The sequence below is a fragment of the Macrobrachium rosenbergii genome, chromosome 22 (genome assembly GCF_040412425.1).
Source record: "Macrobrachium rosenbergii isolate ZJJX-2024 chromosome 22, ASM4041242v1, whole genome shotgun sequence".
NCBI classification, from domain to species: domain Eukaryota; kingdom Metazoa; phylum Arthropoda; class Malacostraca; order Decapoda; family Palaemonidae; genus Macrobrachium; species Macrobrachium rosenbergii.
The window spans coordinates 35,958,391-35,980,890 of record NC_089762.1 but is presented as its reverse complement, the minus strand read 5'-3'; the positions used below and the strand labels follow the sequence as shown (position 1 = coordinate 35,980,890).

At 34.7% G+C, this 22,500-nt stretch overlaps 1 protein-coding gene across 1 annotated transcript in view; it reads left to right on the top strand.

The window, feature by feature from the left end:
* Positions 1–22,500, top strand: part of LOC136850759 (uncharacterized) — a 159,979-nt gene that overhangs the window by 74,451 nt on the left and 63,028 nt on the right. Inside the window, 4 exon segments of the mRNA XM_067124713.1 lie at positions 1–50; positions 4,154–4,264; positions 8,623–8,714; positions 9,225–9,357. The exon segment at positions 1–50 is cut by the window's left edge and continues 296 nt beyond it. Of these exon segments, the coding sequence (XP_066980814.1) occupies positions 1–50; positions 4,154–4,264; positions 8,623–8,714; positions 9,225–9,357 (386 nt within the window).

Sequence of the window (22,500 nt, the reverse complement as noted above, 5' to 3'; positions counted from 1 at the left end):
GTCTCTTTTGGAAACGCTCCTGGAGGAGGAGGTCGTTGAGGGAAGTCCTGGTAAGTGGCTTATACATGCGCGCGCACACACGCACACACACCCGCACACACACATACACACACATTCATGTATATGTATATATATATACACTGTGTATACACACACATATATACACATATATATATATATATATATATATATATATATATATATATATATATATATATATATATATATATATATATATATATGTATGTATATTCGCATGTATGTATGCATATACGTATAAAGAAAGAATCTTTCCCTGATTGAACGTACGTTAAAACCTACTTAATCAAAGCTCCCCAAGACATACCAGATGCAGAACTAAAGTGTGCCAGTGAACAGCATTCCTAGATTAACAACCTGCCTCTCAAAAGGAGTCAGGTTGAAAGCTTCTTGAAAACAATAAGAAGACAAAGAATTTCCTGTCAATATTTCACAGGAGTCGTAGCCTCAGAAACCAGTTATTTCCAGTCCGCGTACAGAAATTCCAAAACCACCCATTTCTGAGATAAGAGAAAGAAAATATTATCTATGGTGCATCACTATAATGTGACCGGAATTAATAAGCAAAGAGCCACAATAATGTATATGAGCGGTTGTATGTTTTTCAAAATACAAAAAAAGGGATAAAAAACGAAAGTTGGCTGTAGAGGACCGTTGTGCAAACGGTCGAAAGCTCCCTTTTTTGTATTTTGAAAAAATACAATAACTCATAAAAGATAAAATTAGTAGACAATACAGTTTGATGCTTACACAGAGTGTATTTTGAATAGTGAAGCCATTTGTGTACAACAAGGAGAAGTGTAAGAGCAATAACCAAAATAATATGAATATAGTTTACAAAAGAAAGTGACCTAGTAATGCACATAAAGTGGAACCTACAGTAATTGCACTTAAAGTTTGGGATAAATTTTTTTTAATTAAAACAGAATGACAATAATGCATCAGAAAAAGTAAAGAAAGATCGTCTATGAGAAAAGTATCCCAGACAGTTAAGTCTCACGTGAATTTAGAAAACCCTTCTCAGGGTCTCACTGAGCCAAACCCTAAATGGGACCCTTTAAAGACACTCTATTCTTTATTCTTAAGCTCAAAATGTTAAAAGATCAGAGGGTTCAGTTCTTAAATTCTCAAATATTATGAAAATTAAAAGAATATGCGAAAGAGTCAAGAAAAAAAAGTGGTCTTAAAAGCCACAAACAATTGCCCAATTTTTTCTGCCTCGCCCAAAATACTACCCAGATTTGTTATGATAGAATTTACCAAGCTAAAGTGAGACTGAGAATGGATTTTGAAGAAATATTTCAAGGAATAACATTTCGCTGCATATACAAAACAAGTAATAAATGCGTCGATGTTTCTTCGGCGCAGTCGAGTTTTCTGTTAAGCTTATAATCAAGGCCACTGAAAATAGATCTATCTTTCGGTGGTCTTGGTATAATGTTGTATGAACCGCGGCCCATGAAACTTTAACCACGGTCCGGTGGTGGCCTCTCCTATATCGTTGCCAGAAGCTCGATTATGGCTAACTTTAACCTTAAATAAAATAAAAACTACTGAGGCTAGACGACTGCAATGTGGTATGTCTGATGATTGGAGGGTGGATGATCAACATACCAATTTGCAGCCCTCTAGCCTCAGTAGTTTTTAAGATCTGAGGGCGGACAGAAAAGGTGCGGACAGAAAAAAGTGCGGACAGAACAAAGTCCAGACGGACAGACAAAGACACACAATAGTTTTCTTTTACGGAAGACTAAAAGAAGTAAAATTCAAATGTAAATAAGAAATAGATGAACAAACGTAAGAAAAGGGAATATTAATGAGAATTTTACATCCAGCAGAAAAATGGTGATAATACTGAGACAAGACATGTTCTCAAACAACAGAGTAGATTAAGAAAAAAACAAAATGACAAAAAATAAAAGAATCGCCAGTTCATAATCTGCAGGTAAATATCCCTTAATTCAATAACCATGTAAATTGAAAAATTTCGTAAATCCATTTCCTACACAAGGTTAACAATGGTCAGGGGTATTCAGAACTCACTCTCTCTCTCTCTCTCTCTCTCTCTCTCTCTCTCTCTCTCTCTCTCTCTCTCTCTCTCTCTCTCTACACAGGAATTTAAGAGCCATTCATGAATACGCCCGGCCAACCTTTCTTTCCTCTGCTTTCAGATCCTTTGCACAAACAAATAAATCCATCTAGCCAATGTGCCATGCAACCAAGCGGATCAAAAGGTTCAAAAGGATAAGAGAGAGAGAGAGAGAGAGAGAGAGAGAGAGAGAGAGAGAGAGAGAGAGAGAGAGAGAGAGAGAGAGAGAGAGATCCTTTGGACAAATATCCTCTGTCAACATTTTTGCTCTGATTTGATTTATATCACAAACATCAATCGAAAAATCCCATTGAAATTTTGGACAGTTATTATCACTATTTTTATCTAAATAAGTTGGAATTTAAGATTTTCGAAGTTTAATTTGAGAGACATCAATTTTCGTCCACGTTTAACTAATAATTTTTTATATATATCTTTGGTTAATTCATTGACGTATATGAATTCCTGAAGAGATTATTCAAATGAATCACTGATTCTAAATATTTGCTTGTCGAACTTTTGAATTTCTCTACGATCATAATCTAATGTTTGTTATTTCCTTTGTAATCCTACAAAATCATTAATAAGGAAATGATAATTTGTAGAACATAAATATACCGCTTGCACGATGACAGATGTAAGTATTGTGCACCAAGTAAAACAAAATCTCACCAATGGCAACATATAAAACAAAATCTCACCTGTGGCAACATGTAAAACATAACCTCACCCATGGCAACATGTAAAACATAACCTCACCCATGGCAACATGTAAAACATAACCTCACCCATGGCAACAGGTAAAACAAAACCTCACCCATGGGCACATGCAAAACATGACCTCACCAATGGCAACATGTAAAACATAACCTCACCCATGGGCACATGTAAAACATAACCTCACCCATGGCAGCATGTAAAACAAAATCTCACCTATGGCAACATGTAAAACTAAACCTCACCTACGGCAACATGTAAAACTAAACCTCACCCATAGCAACTTGTAAAACAAAATCTCAGCCATGGAAACATGTAAAACAAAATTTCACCCATGGTAATATGTAAAACAAAATCTCACCCATTGCAACATGTAAAACAAAATCTCACCCATGGCAACATGTAAAACAAAATCTCACCCATGGCAAAATGTAAAACAAAATTTCACCCATTGTAACATATAAAACAAAATCTCACCCATGGCAAAATGTAAAACAAAATCTCACCCATGACAACATGTGAAACAAAATCTCACCCATGACAACATGTAAAACAAAATCTCACCCTGGCCATGGCATCATGTAACGCAAAATTTCACCCATGACAACACGTGAAACAAAATCTCACCCATGACAACATGTAAAACAAAATCTCACCCATGGCAACATGTAAAACAAAATCCCACCCATAGCAACATGTAAAACAAAACCTTACCCATGGCAACATGTAAAACAAAATCTCACCAACGGCGACATGTAAAACAAAACCTCGCCCATGGCAACATGTAAAACAAAATCTCACCGGTGGCAACATGTAAAACAAAATCTCACCCATGGCAACATATAAAACAAAATCTCACCGGTGGCAACATGGAAAACAAAATCTCACCCGTGACAACATGTAACACAAAATCACACTCCTGGCAACATGTAAAACAAAATTTCAACCACGGCGACATGTAAAACAAAACCTCACCCATGGCAACATGTGAAACAAAATCTCACCCATGGCAACATGTAAAGCAAAATCTCACCCATGGCAACATGTAAAACAAAATCACGTCCATGCCAACATGTAAAACAAAATCTCACCTGTGGCAACAAGTAAAACAAAAATCTCGTCCATGACAACATGTGAAACAAAGCCTCACCCATGGCAACATGTAAAACAAAATCTCACCCATGGCAACATGTGAAACAAAATCTCATCCATGGCAACATGTAAAACAAAATCTCATTCATGGCAACAAGTAAAACAAAATCTCGTCCATGGCAACATGTAAAACAAAATCTCTCTTGTCTTTTACAGTTCTAAGGTGCCCGAGTGTCCACGATGGTCTCTCCTGTTGGCCATCTACTCCTATAGGTACCTACGCATCGATACCATGTCCTCCTATCATGCTTGCATTCAACACGTCAAGTAAGTTGCAACTGCTTTTTCATCGCGTTTCTTTAAAATATTAGTTAGTGTTTGTATTTATTTTAGTTTTAAATAATAAATAAAAGTTGTATTTAATGCCTAACTGTCGTTGCGTCCGAGCGATTACTGTGATTGACTGAAGTGTATGAAATTATTATGTCAGCGTTTAAAGATAATCAATTAAGTTAAAAACTAATTAATAAAAATCAACGAATGCCCAACTTTTCTAGCAAATTACCTAGAACAGAATGATGTTGGGAAAGGTCAGGACCCAACTCATCTGCTAATGAACTTTGAACTAACAAATAAGATCCTAGCAAACTAATTACTATCTCAATTTAGGCACGATGTTAATACCTTTCATATAAGCTTCCACCCCGAGGCTGTGGGGTTTTTGTGCGGTTTTTTATATACATCTGAGGTACCTTCGTCAGCTTATGATCTCTTTTTTCATTCTAGGATATTGCTATTTCCAGGATTCACCTATGTTTCTAACACCTCTGGTGTTACATCAGTGACAGTGTAAACTATTTTAAGCTTTTTGCTTTTATATTTTACCTCCTAGACCTTTTGTACATTTTATTAGTTATTTATTTTCAACGCAAAGCCGTTTATGTGCATGTTATTTATAACCTATTTGGTACCTCAAGAAAGAAACCCCTCTCCCAAACACGTTTGTTTTAAAGTAATAGCTGCCCAAGCAGAATTGATTTAATGTTTCAATTTCTCTGTTGCCTAGTTATTCCCTTTAGTGCGTGAGACAAACCATCCAGTAACTGAGTGATATTCATCTCATCACAGGCTTTTTTTTTGTCCTTGTACAAAAGGACATGATGTCAACAAGTTACAGAGCATGATTGATTAATGAGGGTTGGTGATTGGTTTACAGTACACCATCTTTGTGTCAAGACGGTCCCTTATAACTCCTTTTCGATTACCTGCTAACCACTCGGGTTTTCACCCACTTCTGTATCTTTCACTTAAGCATTAAAACATGATTTAATTTTACTACCGAAACTGTGAAACTATTACTCTCATCATCATTTAAACCAGTGGTTCTCAAACTGGGGGTAATTACCCTCGTGGGGGTAATGAACCTGTTTCTTGGGGCGTAATGAGGCACTTTAATTCCAATTTGTAATAAAAGGAACAATGCTTTAATTTTAATTTTTTGTCAAAGGAATGTCTAAAATCTAAATTCTTTATGTCTTAAGACTTGAGTAAAAGTAAAATTAATTTCTTACATAAAAAATGCATTAGAAATTAAGCATTCCAACATTTTTTCTCTCCTTTATAACTTCACATAACTGAAGAGGCATGGGTTAGGGGTAATGGTGATCTATCACACCACTGCAGGGGGAAGCGATCCCAAAAAATTTGAGAACCACTGATTTAAGCTGTAAAAATATATGAGAAATTCCCGTAGAGTATTTCAAAATTTTTCTTCTTTTCTCTCGCCAATAATTTTTTCAAGTTTTCCCTCTTGGCTATATATGACTTTTGCCATTTCTTTGTTATAAAGCCTTTGTACTTTCCTATTTGACTGATGGGTACCTTTTGCATGCATTACAAATAAGAGTAACTAATCAAATCACTTATGAAAGCATATAATAATTAACTTTATTCGAAGCAAAGCAAAACATAACCGCGCAATGCAAGCATGCAAGAACATTTATTTTGTTTCTAGAAATCGAAAGAACGAGTTATAAATGTTCTAATGTTCTCTTGATGAGATGTTAATAGGAAAATGTGAAGGGTATAGAGTTTAACAAAGAAGAATAAACCTAAAAATGTCTGAGAAAGTAGCGTAATCAAAAGAATGAATAAAAAAAGTATAGGCAACCTGAAAATTTCCTGTAAAAGATCGACTATCTATTTTAATAAACCTGCACTTGTGATTAGTGAACGTTTGGACCTTTCACAGATCCTGGTTACTCGAATCTCCTAAAATTCAGAGAAACGACTTCCTTGTGTGGCGAGCGAAGTCCTTTTAATTCTCCAAAGTTAAACATTAAGTTGAGTTTAACGCAACTGTCATTCTGAAAACAGAACCGCGATAACTTTTCCTTTTCCAGTGGGAAATCAGTCCACAAGTCACGTTCAGGAAGCGGAGAGAGAGAGAGAGAGAGAGAGAGAGAGAGAGAGAGAGAGAGAGAGAGAGAGAGAGAGAGAGAGAGATGTCTTAGGTTTAACAAAGAATACAGCAGGATTAGGAATGCAACATTCGAAGCTTTAAATGCAATGCGTCTGACTTCGAGAAATGAGGCTACTCTATTCCCATAAAAGACGTGTAGTTGAAAGGAGAGAGAGAGAGAGAGAGAGAGAGAGAGAGAGAGAGAGAGAGAGAGAGAGAGAGAGAGAGAGAGAGTTTACAGAAATATTTACACACACATGTATATATATATATATTTATATATATGCACTGTATATATATATTTATATATATATATATATATATATATATATATATATATATATATATATATATATATATATATATATATATATATGTATGTATATATATATTCAGCTAAGGCCACAGGAAAATATAAAAGAAAGGCGTAGCAAGCGCTTCTGTGTTAATTCAACACATTTTCGAGGTACAATATGCTGAAATAACACGAAAGCGCTTGGTACTGTTTTCTTTATTTTTCCTGTGGCCTTAGCTGAATACATTCTCACACTCTGTTTAGTGACATATATATATATATATATATATATATATATATATATATATATATATATATATATATATGTATGTATATATACATACATACATACATACATACACAATTATATATATAACTTTTTAATATTAAAAACTATTTCGTTTACAGGATCCTTTTCTTATTAATTATAATCTTTTGATGTGCTCAGGATTCTACTCAGATTAATGACCGGTTGTCTTCAAAATCTGTTTTGTATGGAATCTTAATATTATTCCGGGAAACTCCTTTAACAGTCCATTTTACCTACGACGGGACATTTAGTTATATAAAAGTTAATATTATAAGTATTTCGTTGTACTGAATTATGGAAATGTTAAGTTAAAAGGTGTATTTGAATCTTGGGAACAGATAATGAAATGCGTAAATTTATCGGAGTAATCCGAATGGTTATAATTTCAATCAATTGATATAAATTTACATTGTTAGTGTCTTTGTTGAAAAAATGTTAAAAACGCTGCAAACAACAATATAAGTAACATTAACAATATTGAGAATAGACTCAATATTCATATTCATATAATGCTTCTGTATGGCATATAGTCAAGACAGCAAATGCATCACATTCACCTATTCCGTAATTTTCAAAATTTTATCGTGAAACGCAAAATCATTATATTCACTTCTGTTTATTTCCTCGCATTTCAGAGAGCTTTTCTGGGTAATATCATATGAGGAATATTTGAATCAAGTATAAGCTGCTTACGATACAGAATAAAAAAAGATTTTTTTTTTTTTTGGTAATTAATTTTCTAACAAACAATTTTTTTTAATTATTACTAAAGAGTTACATGAGCATAAATCCGATCCCAGAGAAATTATTACCAATACTGTTACAAAATTATTCCTTGTTCTCTTTGGTCTTTCAAACACTTATGGCTGTGATTTCCTCTATCAGCTTTCCCCAAACTATTCCTTTCACAAATTGCCATGTGTGGTGCGCTGATATTATGGGGGAAAATATTAGTTTGGCAATAGTAACCCTGACATCACAGGCCATTGTGCAAGTGACGTGTTAATTTAGGCTTCGCGTTTAGCTCTATTATTTCTGTAGTCTTTTTAGTTTTCTGTAAAAGAAACCTATTGAGTTGGTTTTGTCTGTCCGTCCGCCCTCAGATCTTAATAACTACTGAAGCTAGAGGGCTGCAAATTGGTATGTTGATCATCCACCTTCCAATCATCAAACATATCAAATTGCAGCCCTCTAGCCTCAGTAGTCTTTATTTTATCTAAGGTTAAGGTTAGCCATGGATCGTGCGTCTGGCACCACTAGCGTTCCAGCCGCCGACGCATCTTCATTTGACCGCATCTGGGAGCAAGTGAGCGCTGCCCGGTCGTGGCTGAGAGTTTCGTACTGCAGCACATCGAGAGTTTCATACAGAATTATACGCTGCACAGGAAACTCGATTGCGTCGAAGAAACTTCGGAGCATTTTTTACTTGTTTTTATTGCTTCTGCTTGAGACACTGAGTAGCAAGCAGTTATTCCTAGCCTTCTACAGCGTTGGGGAAGTCACAACTTGCGGGTTTACATTCATTTGAATATGATAATTTGTCAACGATATTATTAGCTACTACAGAGGAAATTTACAAAATTTAATAATCTAAGCCCGTGACCCTTTTGTCCTTTCAGGCTATGCTTCAAAATACTGCGGTTTGAACGGGCACTGGGAACACGAGGCAGCTGACTATCTTCCTTGTACACTGAAAAATATATTGGATCAGGTATGTGTGAGTTCTCACAACAGATACGCTGTCCAGTCCAACTTTTCAAAGGTAAATTTCGTGGGCAGTAAGAGTATATGTATCATGCTGTAGAGATTTTATTATGACAAGTTTAGTTCATAATTGAGAAAGCAGGACTTGGGAATTGTATGATAAGTAATCTACCCATTATCTTGGGGACGGAAGCCTTTTGAAGTTTTTGCATTGATGTGTACATATGTGTGTGTACTTAATCACAAACGCCGCACAGACAGAAACAGACACACAGAAACACGCACAGACAGACAGACACAGACACGCAGAAAACGCATACGTACAAACACACTTTCAAATAAACGCCATTGGTAAGTGGTGCAGCTATTGGATTCACGCCCACTACATCTCGCAACTGTTCCAAGGTGCCGACCGCTAGTCTACCCAGCTGCTAGGTTTAAAAAACAAGAGAACATAATCGAAGCGAATTCTAAGTAATAATAGTGATAACCATTTATTCTTCTTTTCAAAAAACAGGAGGACATCGGCGGAAGCTCGAACTCGTCTTCGGAAGGAGGGGGCGACACGACCTCCCTTCTGGAGACGGTCATTGCCGCGAGGTACCAAATGTGCGTCGACCTGATGCGCAGAGTCCCGCATCCCGAGGATGGTGAGTGTTTACGAATTTTATTATCTTGCTTTTCAGGGACGTTTAAACGTTTACGTTGTAATATCTCATAGATTCTTATAGAATCTCATATATCTGTGCCTCTGGAAGGGCTTATACGTGTATTATCATTCTCTGTTGCTATATCTTTTACCTTACACAAGACCTATGTAATTCTTCGTGTTGGCCGTTTTAGTTCTGGGCAATCTGTAACAACGTGATAGATAATATATAGGAAACTTGAGTATACTGAGTTCAAAATATAGTTCAAACATGCAGCACAAAAGTGTCTTTAAGAAAACTCTTGATTAATAAGATAATCCCCAAAATCATTAATAAGATATTACCTAAAATAAACTAATGAAGAGAGTAACGCATGATTGGACGCGCTCTTCAGACAGAACGAAAGAGAAGCGTTGCATATCACAGTATCACAGTGCATCTGATACCCTGCTGGGTAGTTTGTAGACCAACGATACCGTTCTACCCTTATCCTTACGTTAATGTCACCAAAATTCATGAATATGCTTTAAACTTAGTAGAGACCGCTGAGTATAAATATGCAGAATGCGAGAGGAATACCTTTGTAATTGAAACAGCTACTGAATACCAATATGTGTTAATTCCTCAGGAATATCTAGGTGTGACTTCAGCTGAAGTCGCGATAGCCAAAGATATTTTGAACTGCAAAGATGAATTTCACCAAACTCACTCGAGCAGGGTATGACTTTGGACGGTTTTTTAGAATTTGTATGCGGTTGAGTTTCTTGATCTTGGGGTGAACATAATGGCTGCTGCCCTAAGGGAGGTTTTGGGACGGAAGGGTGGCGATTGATAGTTGCCTAGGCATACAGAATAGGCTATGTTTGTTTACTGGCCCTAGATTAGATGACATAGTTCATATGCATACATACATACATACATACATACATACATACATACGTATTTACATATATATGTACAGTATATAAATATATATATTTATATGCATATACATACAATAGATATATATATATATATATATATATATATATATATATATATATATATATATATATATATATATATATATATATATATATATATATATATATATATATATTATGATATGCATCTACATACAAATAACTATATTGTGTGATTGTGCACCTGTGTGTATGAGAGTTTGTGAGTGCGTATGAGCCATTATGTTATAACTATCCCAGAAATATTTAATATCCTGGGCAACTTCAATATCTTCTGCATCGTTATCAGAATTCTTTGAAAGGAAAACTAAAAAATTCTGAATTTCTCAAAACATGAATATAACTCCCTAATACTTGCTTTTAAATACACAGATTTCAAAGCAAGCGTCAAGGGGTCGTTCAGTCCCTTCAATTTTTCTTAAACAAAAAGATTCTGTGCATCACCTTACATGTATTTTGATCACGTTCAACAGAAAAACGAAAATGAAAGAAAAGCAAGATTTAATATCCCCTGTAAAATATTTTAATTAATATTTACCATACGATGTGTCGGAGGGGTACAAAGGAAACTCACGCACACTTATGAAATTTTCCTTTGGTAGTGAAAAGGAACCATCATAACCCCATATATTAAAATGCCTAACATTCTCTCCCAGTAAGTATTATACGGTTTTATTAGGACAAAATATTTCAGCCTGTACGCTTCGTAAGAGGGTAATAATTGGAGAGAGAGAGAGAGAGAGAGAGAGAGAGAGAGAGAGAGAGAGAGAGAGAGAGAGAGAGAGAGAGAGAGAGAGAGAGAGAGAGTCTGAAATTAAAATGGTCCAAAATACGTCTGATACGAATGTGTATAGAGTAATTCATAAATCCTTTCAATTTTATCAATACATGAGAAATGAAATATGAGAATGAATGATGAAATGGAAATATTTGGTAATATCCTACGATTTTATGTACAAAGATATGACAGGAAGTCACAAATGAATAAAGCCTTCATAACAAAACTGGTTCGGAGAAATTGTCACAAATTACCAAACAATTAATTTTCAGTCCTCCAAAAATTTTTATGAATAAAATAGGAATGTCTACATGACGCGCAATAAATCATAAATAAGAACTTATAACGATAATGATATATTTACTACAAACTACTAACATTCATTGGAAGTCCAATGATCAGTTAAAAGGAATATTGAAACAATCTCATTAGTTATTCTTGAATATTTTAGTAAAATATTAATTGATTTTTTATAACTGAATACCCTTTTATCAAGTAGAAGGAGGGGCTTTCAGTGCATATATACATACATATATACATACATGCATGCATATTTATGTACCCACCTACACACATAAATACAAAACTGTAGGTAACAGTGCAATCCTTCCTACAACGCATTAAGTCCACTTCTTATTCTGAATATATATATATATATATATATATATATATATATATATATATATATATATATATATATATATATATATATATATATATATATATATTCAGAATAAGAAATGGACTTAATGCGTTGTAGAAAAACGTTGTGCTGTTACCTACAGTTTTGTATTTATGTGTGTAGGTGGGTACATAAATATGCATGCATGTATGTATGCACTGAAAGCCTCTCTTTCTACGTGGTAAAAGGGTATTCCGTGATGTAAAATCAATTAATATTTTACTAATATTCAAGAATAACTAATGATATATATATATATATATATATATATATATATATATATATATATATATATATATATATATATATATATATATATATACATGTGTGTGTGTGTATGTATATCTGTGTGCGTGCATGTATTAATGCATAACTTCTTATACTGGAAGATAATAAATGAAAAATTATTTCAGCGAAATCATTATAGTCCCTTTCTTCATCAGATCCTACTTAATCACAAAACTGAAACGCCTATCAGTAGCCGCACCGAGCCAAACAAATTAATTCAGTTCCTGGCTGACTTAACGAAGGCGCCGTGGGTTACATTTAGATGAGTATAAATGTAGCTAATATTTTAGAAATACAGTGTCTCTTTGGCCTACATTCTACATTAATTAGTATCAATGATTATGCTGTTTCATTTGCTGTTATAATATATGCTACGAACTAAACAGGCAATTAACGTTAGAACCTCTTAAAGCATTGTATTACAAACAATATATATTCTCATTTTTTCATCATTATTATGTGAAATTCTATAAATATTATTCATTATGCGTGTGTCACTTAGAAGTATAAACACAAACCTTGCAAAATTGTATTTCAGTTCCATTGCTAGTTCACAGAAATGGACGTATTTGATAAGAACATAGAATTTTCATACAAAATTGTTTTGTAAAAGGAAAAGCTTAATATCTATATGGAAAAAACACTTGACAAAACATCCTCTGTACTTCAAAAAAAAAAATATTATGTTATTAAAAAATCTATTAGAATCAAATTAATTTTTATAGGTGCTTCTACTACCATCAGAAATGTCTTCAATTTTATATTATATACAATTATGAATATTATATAAAATATGTGTAATTATGCGATAAAATTAAATCGGAACATTACACAAATATGTTCTTGTACTGAATCCGGCAGCGGAAAAAATCAATTATTAAGAATATTTGAAAACATTCGCATACTCCACGACCATACAATGAAATTTTATAAACTTAAAAATATTCAAATATTTCATTCTTAAAACTTGTTCTTCAGTTCAAAAATGTAAATTCTCTCTTAAGCATAGAAACCTCTTTCATGTCAAATACGAACATTCCAATGAGAAGGTTTTCTTTACAAGAATTTCATTTGACATTTTCCCAATTCACGTAACTTTGACCTTTCCAAATAATATAAAATTATGTTGTTTGTGCGAACTTTGGGTTCAAATAAATACTCATTGGTGTGTGTAACAAACGGAAGAGAGAGGAGAGGCAACGATGGAAAAATGAATTTCTCATTTCCTAAAAGGAAAGACATGGAAAGTGGAATGATAAATTTATAAAATATAAGGAAAGACATGGAAAGTGGATGATAAATTCATTAAATAAAAGGAAAGACATGGAAAGTGGAATGATAAATTCATAAAATAAAAGGAAAGGCATGGAAAGTGGAATGATAAATTCATAAAATAAAAGGAAAGACATGGAAAGTGGAATGATAAATTCATAAAACAAAAGGAGAGACATGGAAAGTGGAATGATAAATTCATAAAATACAAGGAAAGACACGGAAAGTGGAATGATAAATTAACAAAATAAAAGGAAAGACATGGAAAGTGGAATGATAAATTCATAAAAACAAACTCAAGGGAATGGGTAATAGACAGGAAAAGCCACGATACAAAATGAATTTCTCATTTCCTAAAAGGAAAGACATGGAAAGTGGAATGATAAATTCATACAAAAATTATCCGAATATTAGGCAACGTTCCATTTTACTTTTTCTTTATTTGTTATGTACCTATCTACATTTAAATGTTGCAGATATTTTACTTCAATTTGTCTTTGAAAGTCTCTCTCTCTCTCTCTCTCTCTCTCTCTCTCTCTCTCTCTCTCTCTCTCTCTCTCTGACTCTTCGTTGAGTGAGTCGGTAGAGCTGCGGACTGTCACTCGATGAGCCAGAGGTCAATTCCCCGGCCGGCTGATGAAGAGTTAGAGGAATTTATTTCTGGTGATAGAAATTCATATCTCGCTATAATGTGGTTCGGATTCCACAATAAGCTGTGGGTCCCGTTGCTAAGTAACCAATTGGTTCTTAGCCATGTAAAATAAGTCTAATCCTTCGCGCCAGCCCTAGGAGAGCTGTTAATCAGCTCAGTGGTCTGGTAAAACTAAGGTATACTTAACTTTTTTTCTCTCTCTCTCTCTTTCTCTCTTTATGCCTTGCGACAACATGCTTGATAAATTTTTCTCTAATGCCGTTCATTCATTGTGAACTTTCAATTGTGCAGAGGAAAACAAAAGCCCCAGTGTCAATTACGATAATTATTTAATGACTTACAAAACAGCAACGAAAAACAAAAATTAGCGTCAGCAAAAACTTTCTCATTAACAAAAGCACCAGGAAAAAGTTAAGTGTCAATAAAAGTACCCTGAAGAAAGAAAGTTGTCATGAAAACTGAATGATTTATGGTGCTACTTTGGCTTGTTATATAAGGTATGTGCCACCTCCGAGGTGCTAGTACTAAACACGGCGTAGGCTCAGTGGGGCTCCGTGTTTAGTACAAGCCCCTCGGGGATCAAAGTATTTTATACACCCATTTCTGCATTGCGTGGTCGACAAATTATATTAATAAACGACATCTTTGATGCCCGAGGGGCTAGTACTAAACACGGCGTCCCACTGAGCTTCCGCCACGTTTAGTACTAGCACTTCGGGGATCAACGTACTATATACACCCATTTCTATATTGCATGGTCTACAAGTTATATTAATAAACGATATCTTTGATTCCCCTAGGGGCTAGTGCTAAACACGGCGTCCCATTGAGCTTCCGCCATGTTTAGTACTAGTACCTCCGGGATCAAAGTATTATATATACCCATTTCTGTATTGCGTGGTCAACAAATCATTATATATCCCCGATGGGTAGGGTACTAAACATTTCTGTATAGCACCTCGGGGATCAAAATACTATATAAACCCATTTGTGGTCGACAAATTATATTAATAAACGACATCTTTGATCACCGAGGGTTAGTACTGGTCAACAAATTACATCAATAAACGATATCTTTGATCCCCAAGGGGCTAGTACTAAACACGGTGTTCCATTGAGCTTCTGTCATGTTTAGTACTAGCACCTCGGGGATTAAAGTACTTTATAAATCCATTTCTGTATTGCGTGGTCGACAAATTTTATTAATTAACGATATCTTTGATCCCCAAGGGGCTAGTACTAAACACAGCGTCCCGTTGAGCTTGCGCCATGTTTAATACTAGCACCTCGGGGATCAAAGCACTACAGTATATGCACCCATTTCTGTATTGCATGGTCTACAAGTTATATTAATTAATGATATCTTTGATCCCCGATGGGCTAGTACTAAACACAGCGTCCCGTTGAGCTTACGCCATGTTTAGTACTAGCACCTCGGAGGTGACGCGTAGATTACAAGCCAAAGTAGCACCATGATTTGTTACCTCCTTCTGTGAGCGACCACACGACAAACTTTACCGGTCCGTTTTAAAGAGACCACCCCATCACTTGACGACTTTTGGTAAAACTTTATAATTTGACAATAAGACTCCAGCCAGCCATTTTTGCATGAAAACCCATTTTAGGTTTTCCATGCAAAAATGGCAAGGAAATGATAGGGAACTAAAAAACCTAAAAATACCAACCTGACGTAACTTAGGGGTGTTTACTGGTTACAGTTTTCCCTATTAGCTATGGAGGGTGGGTGGCTGGTATTGTCTTACCTTGTAATAAATCGTATTTTGATTAATTTTTTATTTGTCATTTGCGCATAGTGCTCATGGGTTCAAAATAACAAGAATGAAGAACTCTTTTCAAAAACGTAAGTTACAATTTCATAGCGTGTATTGGCAGCTTATAAAATAATACCTGACTTTTATCCTCGATGCCATTAAGGTAATGTTAAGGTCTGAAAGACGCCAAAAATTTATAAACGAATTTTCGCGGCTCGTCGAAGGAGTGGGAAACTTTCGGAAGGATGCATTTGACGTTGCAACAGAACATGTCGAAGTAAGAAATTAATTCCGAAACGTGGAATCTAATTCATGTAAGGTGAAGTGCCGTGCAATTCAAGATATTGTACGAAGACATTGTAAATTATTAGTGTAAAATGAAAAACTGAGCGCGCGTGAAAAAGTCATATTGCAAATGGAATTTACGCCATTTAAGATGATGTACCGAGCAATTTAAGACATTGTATTAGTGTGCATAAAATTTCTAAGAAAATCGTGTTTAGGGCACAAAAAGAAAAGAATGAGGCTCTGCGCTATAGAGAATGTCTCAAAAAAGTTATGATAAAATTTGCTCTGCATGTTTTGTGTGTGTGTGTGTGTGTTTGTGTGAGTCTAGGGTGGGAGTGGGGTTGGGGGAGGGAAATTGCCGGATCAGAAGGTTGGATAAACAAGCAACCAAATTTTCTTGCCAAATTCTGACTGCAAAAGTGGAAAAAGAATGTAGCCAGAAAGAAAGAAAGAGAAAATCGTGTCTGACCTCAAACGGAAATGACAGACCTTCAGAACTGAGCACTAAACCATGTAACACACACAGAGAGAGAGAGAGAGAGAGAGAGAGAGAGAGAGAGAGAGAGAGAGAGAGACTCTCACTGTATACCAGTGCAAGGACGGCTGACCCCTGTACAGTGAAGCGGGAAGAATCCTTGTACCGGATAAGGACTGCTAAATGAAAGGAATTCTGCCTCTTAAACAAACTCAGTGATGAACTACACATTAGGCTATCTTAAAGTAGAAGTGCTCTAAAGTGAAAGGTTCTGACTGTTGGGACGATAACTAGGAAAGTTGTCTTTAACTCAACTCTGATATGAGTAACACAATACCAACCCAGAACAAAAGAAAGAAAGGTTTTGAGGACACCATTTTTGGGCAAACATTTTTTTACGATTCCAAGAGTGATGAATGAAAGCCGTAGGTGACGATTAATTATGAAACCTATTCACTTACTTTTACGTGAGATCAGTGAAGAAGACGGCATAATACCCTTATATAGATTTATTACTTAATTCGAGGAACAAAGAAAAGGTCGTGAAGGAGATGAGGTATTAAACTCTTACTGAATGAAGCGTCAAACGCACCTCTGAAGGACGGAGGCTCTCGCGAACAAAGAAAACGGAAGATGGGAGACGGAGGTTCTCGCGAACAAAGAAAACGGAAGATGGGAGAACGAAGGTTCTCGGGAACATAGAAAACGGGAGATGGGAGAAAGTAAAAAGAAAACATTCCAAAAAGAGGAAAAACAGGATGATACAGACGATGCGCTCCTACGTGCAAGGAAGAGGGTCCTCTTTCGGCTCAAGAAAAGAATAACCTGAATGTGGAACTGATACCAGAAATCAAATGAATAAACTGTCAGTAATTTGGCGAGATGCTATTGGTTAAATTCTGGGAAGGAAGAGAAAATATTACTTTAAATAGAGAACAAATGGTGCAAACTTTCGTGTACAACGGTAACAGAAATTTGGTTAATGAAGTAGAAAGGAAAAACTTAATGAGATTAAATTAAGATTTAGTTCAAGATTTAGTAATTGGAAATGTCTTCTCACAAAGACAAACTTAGGATTGGTTAACGGTTGGAAGAACATAGTATAATTTCGTTATAATCAAGAGAGAAGAATTAAATTAAACAAGTAAAATATGTGCCGAAGTTTCTTCGGCGCAATCGAGTTTTCTGTACAGCCGCTACAGCGTATAATCAAGGCCACCGAAAATAGATCCATCTTTCGATGCTGTATGAGCCGCGGCCCATGAAACTTTAACCACGGCCAGGTGGTGGACTATCCTATATCGTTGCCAGACACACGATTATGGCTAAATTTAACCTTAAATAAAATAAAAATTACTGACGACAGCGGGCTGCAATTTGGTATGTTTGATGATTGGAGGGTGGATGATCAACATGCCAATTTGCAGCCCTCTAGCCTCAGTAATTTTTAAGATCTGAGGACGGACAGAAAAAGTGCGGAAAGAAAAAGTGCTGACAGAATAAAGCGCGGACGGACAGACAAAGCCTGAACAATAGTTTTCTTTTACAGAAAACTAAAGGTAGTTAAAGAAATGGTAACATCATATTTGATAGATTAAATTTCCCTTCTTATTTAGTACTGGATAACTGGTGAAAGGAGAGCATAATTTGATTTCGTTAAAATCAAGAGAGGGGAATTAAAGTAAAAAGTAGCAAAAGAAACGATAACATTATATCTGATAGATTTAATTTCTCCTTTTTTACTCAGGGCTGCTAAGCAACCCTAGGATCAAAGCGAAAGCTGTTCCATAAGGCCTCTGAAGCGATGTAATCTACAGTAGATCGTCCTCTATCTTAAGGGATCTGTCTTCTTCAATAACTCATTAAATGTATTTTTTATTCACTGGGAACATGAAAGGGATTCTCCATAATCTAGCTAGTCAAGGGCTGAAGATACAAGAGGGTTTTTCTTATTATGTTAAAAAGATGTCAGGAACCTTTACGCACAAAATAAGCGTAATTTATAATTTATTTCAATAGTAATAAATAATAATAATAATAATAATAATAATAATAATAATAATAAAATCCACAATTATATAGTAAATAAATTACTATGTAAAAAGAACCAAAGACTTTCGAACACCTGAACGGTGTTCCTCATCAGTGGATTTTTATTAATCAATGTTTTTAGATAATCTATTAATAATAATAATAATAATAATAATAATAATAATAATAATAATAATAATAATAATAATAATAGTCACGAAAATCCAAACGTCCATGAACTTATATATCTACTTTCCACAGAACTGAGAACTCTTAAGAATAAAAAAAGAAGTAATACTACATTCAGTGATAACCATTTCTCTATACGTAATTCAAACCTAATACCAAGAACTGAAACTCAGTAGTTAATTTATATCACCTTACGAAAAAATTAATTATTCATTCATTTACTCAGAGCTACAAACATGAGTTAACAAATGAATGCATAATAGAACGTATCTTCAATGCTCGGGAGGGTAGGGAGAGACAGGAGACCCAGGTTCCAGCGAGCGTAGCGCGCACCAGCAAACTCGTGTATATAATAAAAACTAAAACCGAAGGGAACTTTTTTCACGTTTCCTTACTCCATTTCAGAGCTCGACAAACCATGAAATAGTTATGAACAACCGTAAATGATAATTGATTTGTGGATTAATGGTTGGTTTACATTGCTAAAAAAAAAAAAAAAAAAAAAAAAAGCAGAATGCATGGCACTGTAAAGAAGATCTTGATGAAGAGAAAAATAATGGCGAAAAGCAGAAAGCATGTCACCTAAGACAAGATCACGGCGAATAGGAACAAAAGAATTGTATTACATTCGTCCTTAATAGGGTGTCAGCGCGTGCTTCATCTGCGTTCAGCGTTGAAACTTGGCAAAGGCAAATGGGTTCCAACGCAATTACTTCCGCGAAGTGCATTTCACAATAGAGGTCCCTGAACGCATTGTCAGACGACGCTTGTAGCAGGGAGGGATTACCAAACCTGCATCTCGGCGTAATTGGGTCTCAGTAATTGGTATTGTTGCAGTTTTCTCTGAGATATCTTTAAATCATTACGGAAGTGTGCCTGTAAATAATGGTAAACCTGATTAGTTTCCTGTAGAAGCTACAGTCACTGATAATTTTCCCGTCTCAAAGAAGAAAGTTATTATTGTAAAATGTTCAAGAAAATTCACCCGTTTACTTGTAAAATGTTCAAGAAAATTCACCCGTTTACTTGTAAAATGTTCAAGAAAATTCACCCGTTTACTTGTAAAATGTTCAAGAAAATTCACCCGTTTACTTGTAAAATGTTCAAGAAAATACTTGCCAGTTGTTAAGGTGTTTATAACAAAGTGAAATGTAATTGTTCTGAATATACAACTGACCTGGGGAAATATACAATTAATCAGACGAAATTGTCCACAGTTATAGGAAATGTTACTGCAGTCTTGTACTTGAGACACCCAAGTTTACAAAAAAAAACAAGCAATTTTAAAGTTTGGTCAGAATTAAAAAAAAAAAAAACTTTGAGCGTAAATTATATAATTGTGATACTCCGTATATTTCAGTCAAGATATATTTTCTGTGTAATGGTCAAGTCATTGTAACAAAGAAATGTATAAACGGAGAAACACATCACACCCAACCATAGAGAGAGAGAGAGAGAGAGAGAGAGAGAGAGAGAGAGAGAGAGAGAGAGAGAATAACATGTTTACTCCCTGAAATGAAAAACTTCCTTAGAGAAATTCTGAATTTAGGAAAACAAAATGCTTACCGCTCGCAAAGATATATTTTTTGTATAATGGTCAAGTCATTGTAACAAAGAAATGTATAAAAGAAGAAACACAAGCACATACAACCATAGAGAGAGAGAGAGAGAGAGAGAGAGAGAGAGAGAGAGAGAGAGAGAGAGAGAGAGAGAGACATGTTACTTTGAAAAACAGCCATAGAAAACTTCTGAATTTTGGAAAACAAAATGTTTACCGCTCGCAAAGCTATATTTTTTGTGTAATGGTCAAGTCATTGTAACAAAGAAATGTATAAAAGAAGAAACACAAGCACACACAACAGAGAGAGAGAGAGAGAGAGAGAGAGAGAGAGAGAGAGAGAGAGAGAGAGAGAGAGAGACTGACATGTTACTCCCCGTAATGAAAAACATCCATAGAAAACTTCTGAATTTTGGAAAACAAAATGTTTACCACTCGCAAAGATATATTTTCTGTATAATGTAACAAAGAAATGTATAAACGAAGAAACACAAGCACACACAACCACAGAGAGAGAGAGAGAGAGAGAGAGAGAGAGAGAGAGAGAGAGAGAGAGAGAGAGAGACTGGCATGCTTACTGCACGAGATGAAAAGCATCCATAGAGAAATTCTGAATTTGGGAAAACAAAATGTTTACCGCTCGCAAAATAAAGCATGCTTCTAATTGCTTCTAACACAATTCGTCAAAGAAACAACTTTCCCACAAAACCGTTGCGCCAGACGTTGCACCATAGGTAAAGTTAAAGTGGGCCTCCAACTTTTCGCCGTAAAAATTCCAAGATTAATCTTATTCCAGTCAGGCAAGGAAAGAGGATCGTCCGCAAACTTCGCACCTTAACAAAACAGCAAAGGAATTGTTGCTTCAACTGAGGTCGCTGAAGTTAGTTCAGGATAAAAAGAGAAATTACAGCGTGAGTGAGGATGATCATTCATATGAGTTACACAACTATAGAAAATGAAAAGGAAAAAACTCATCAGTTTACTTATAAAATGTTCAAGAAAATCATCTGTTTACGTTTACAAGACAATCATTAGTTTACTTGTAAAATGTACAAGAAAATCATCAGTTAACTTGCAAAATGAAAAAAAAAATCTCCTCAGTTTACTTGTAAAATGTACAAGACAATCATCAGTTTACTTGTATAATGTGCAAGAAAATTCATTAGTTTACTTGTAAAATAAAATAAAAACTTCATCACTTTACTTGTAAAACGAAATAAAAACTTCATAACTTTACTTGTAAAATGTACAAGAAAATTCATCAGATTACTTGTAAAATGAAGAAGAAAAACTTTTCAGTTTACTTGTAAAATGTACAATGAACTCATCAGTTTACTTGTGTGATGTACAAGAAAACTCATCAGTTTTTTGTAAAATGTACAAGGAAATCATCAGTTTACCTATAAAATGTACAAGAAAATTCATCAGTTTACTTGTAAATTGTACAAGAAAATCATCAGTTTACTTGTAAAATGTACAAGGAAATCACCAGCTTACTCGTAAAATGTACAAGAAAATCGTCAGTTTACTTGTAAAATGTACAAGGAAATCATCAGTTTACTTGTATAATGTACAAGAAATCTCATCAGTTTACTTATAAAATATACAAGGAAATCATTAGTTTACTTGTAAAGTGTACAAGAAAAATCATGTTTACTTGTAAAATGTACAAGAAAAATCATGTTTACTTGTAAAATGTACAAGAAAAATCATGTTTACTTGTAAAATGTACAAGAAAAATCATGTTTACTTGTAAAATGTACAAGAAAAATCATGTTTACTTGTAAAATGTACAAGAAAATAGCCCGTTTACTGGTAAAATGTACAAGGAAATCATCAGTTTACTTGTAAAAGTACAAGAAAATCGTCAGTTACTTGTAAATTGTGCAAGAAAATCAACAGATTACTTGTAAAATAAACAAGAAAATGCTTCCGAAGATTCTTGAACGTACTGCAGAAACAAGTCTTAATTCGTTAGGAATTACAGCGGAGAGAATAACAGTCTCTACGTATTGGTCAGCGTAACATCAGCCCAGATTCATTCATAACCTGCGCTGGTTATGAATGAAAACAGACAATAACTGAAAAACTATAATAATTTTATGACGTAATAGTAGATAAATACAATAGCACTGAAAGCAAACGAAAGAGTTTATGATAGTATGACATAATTTCATAAAAGAACATAAATCAGCA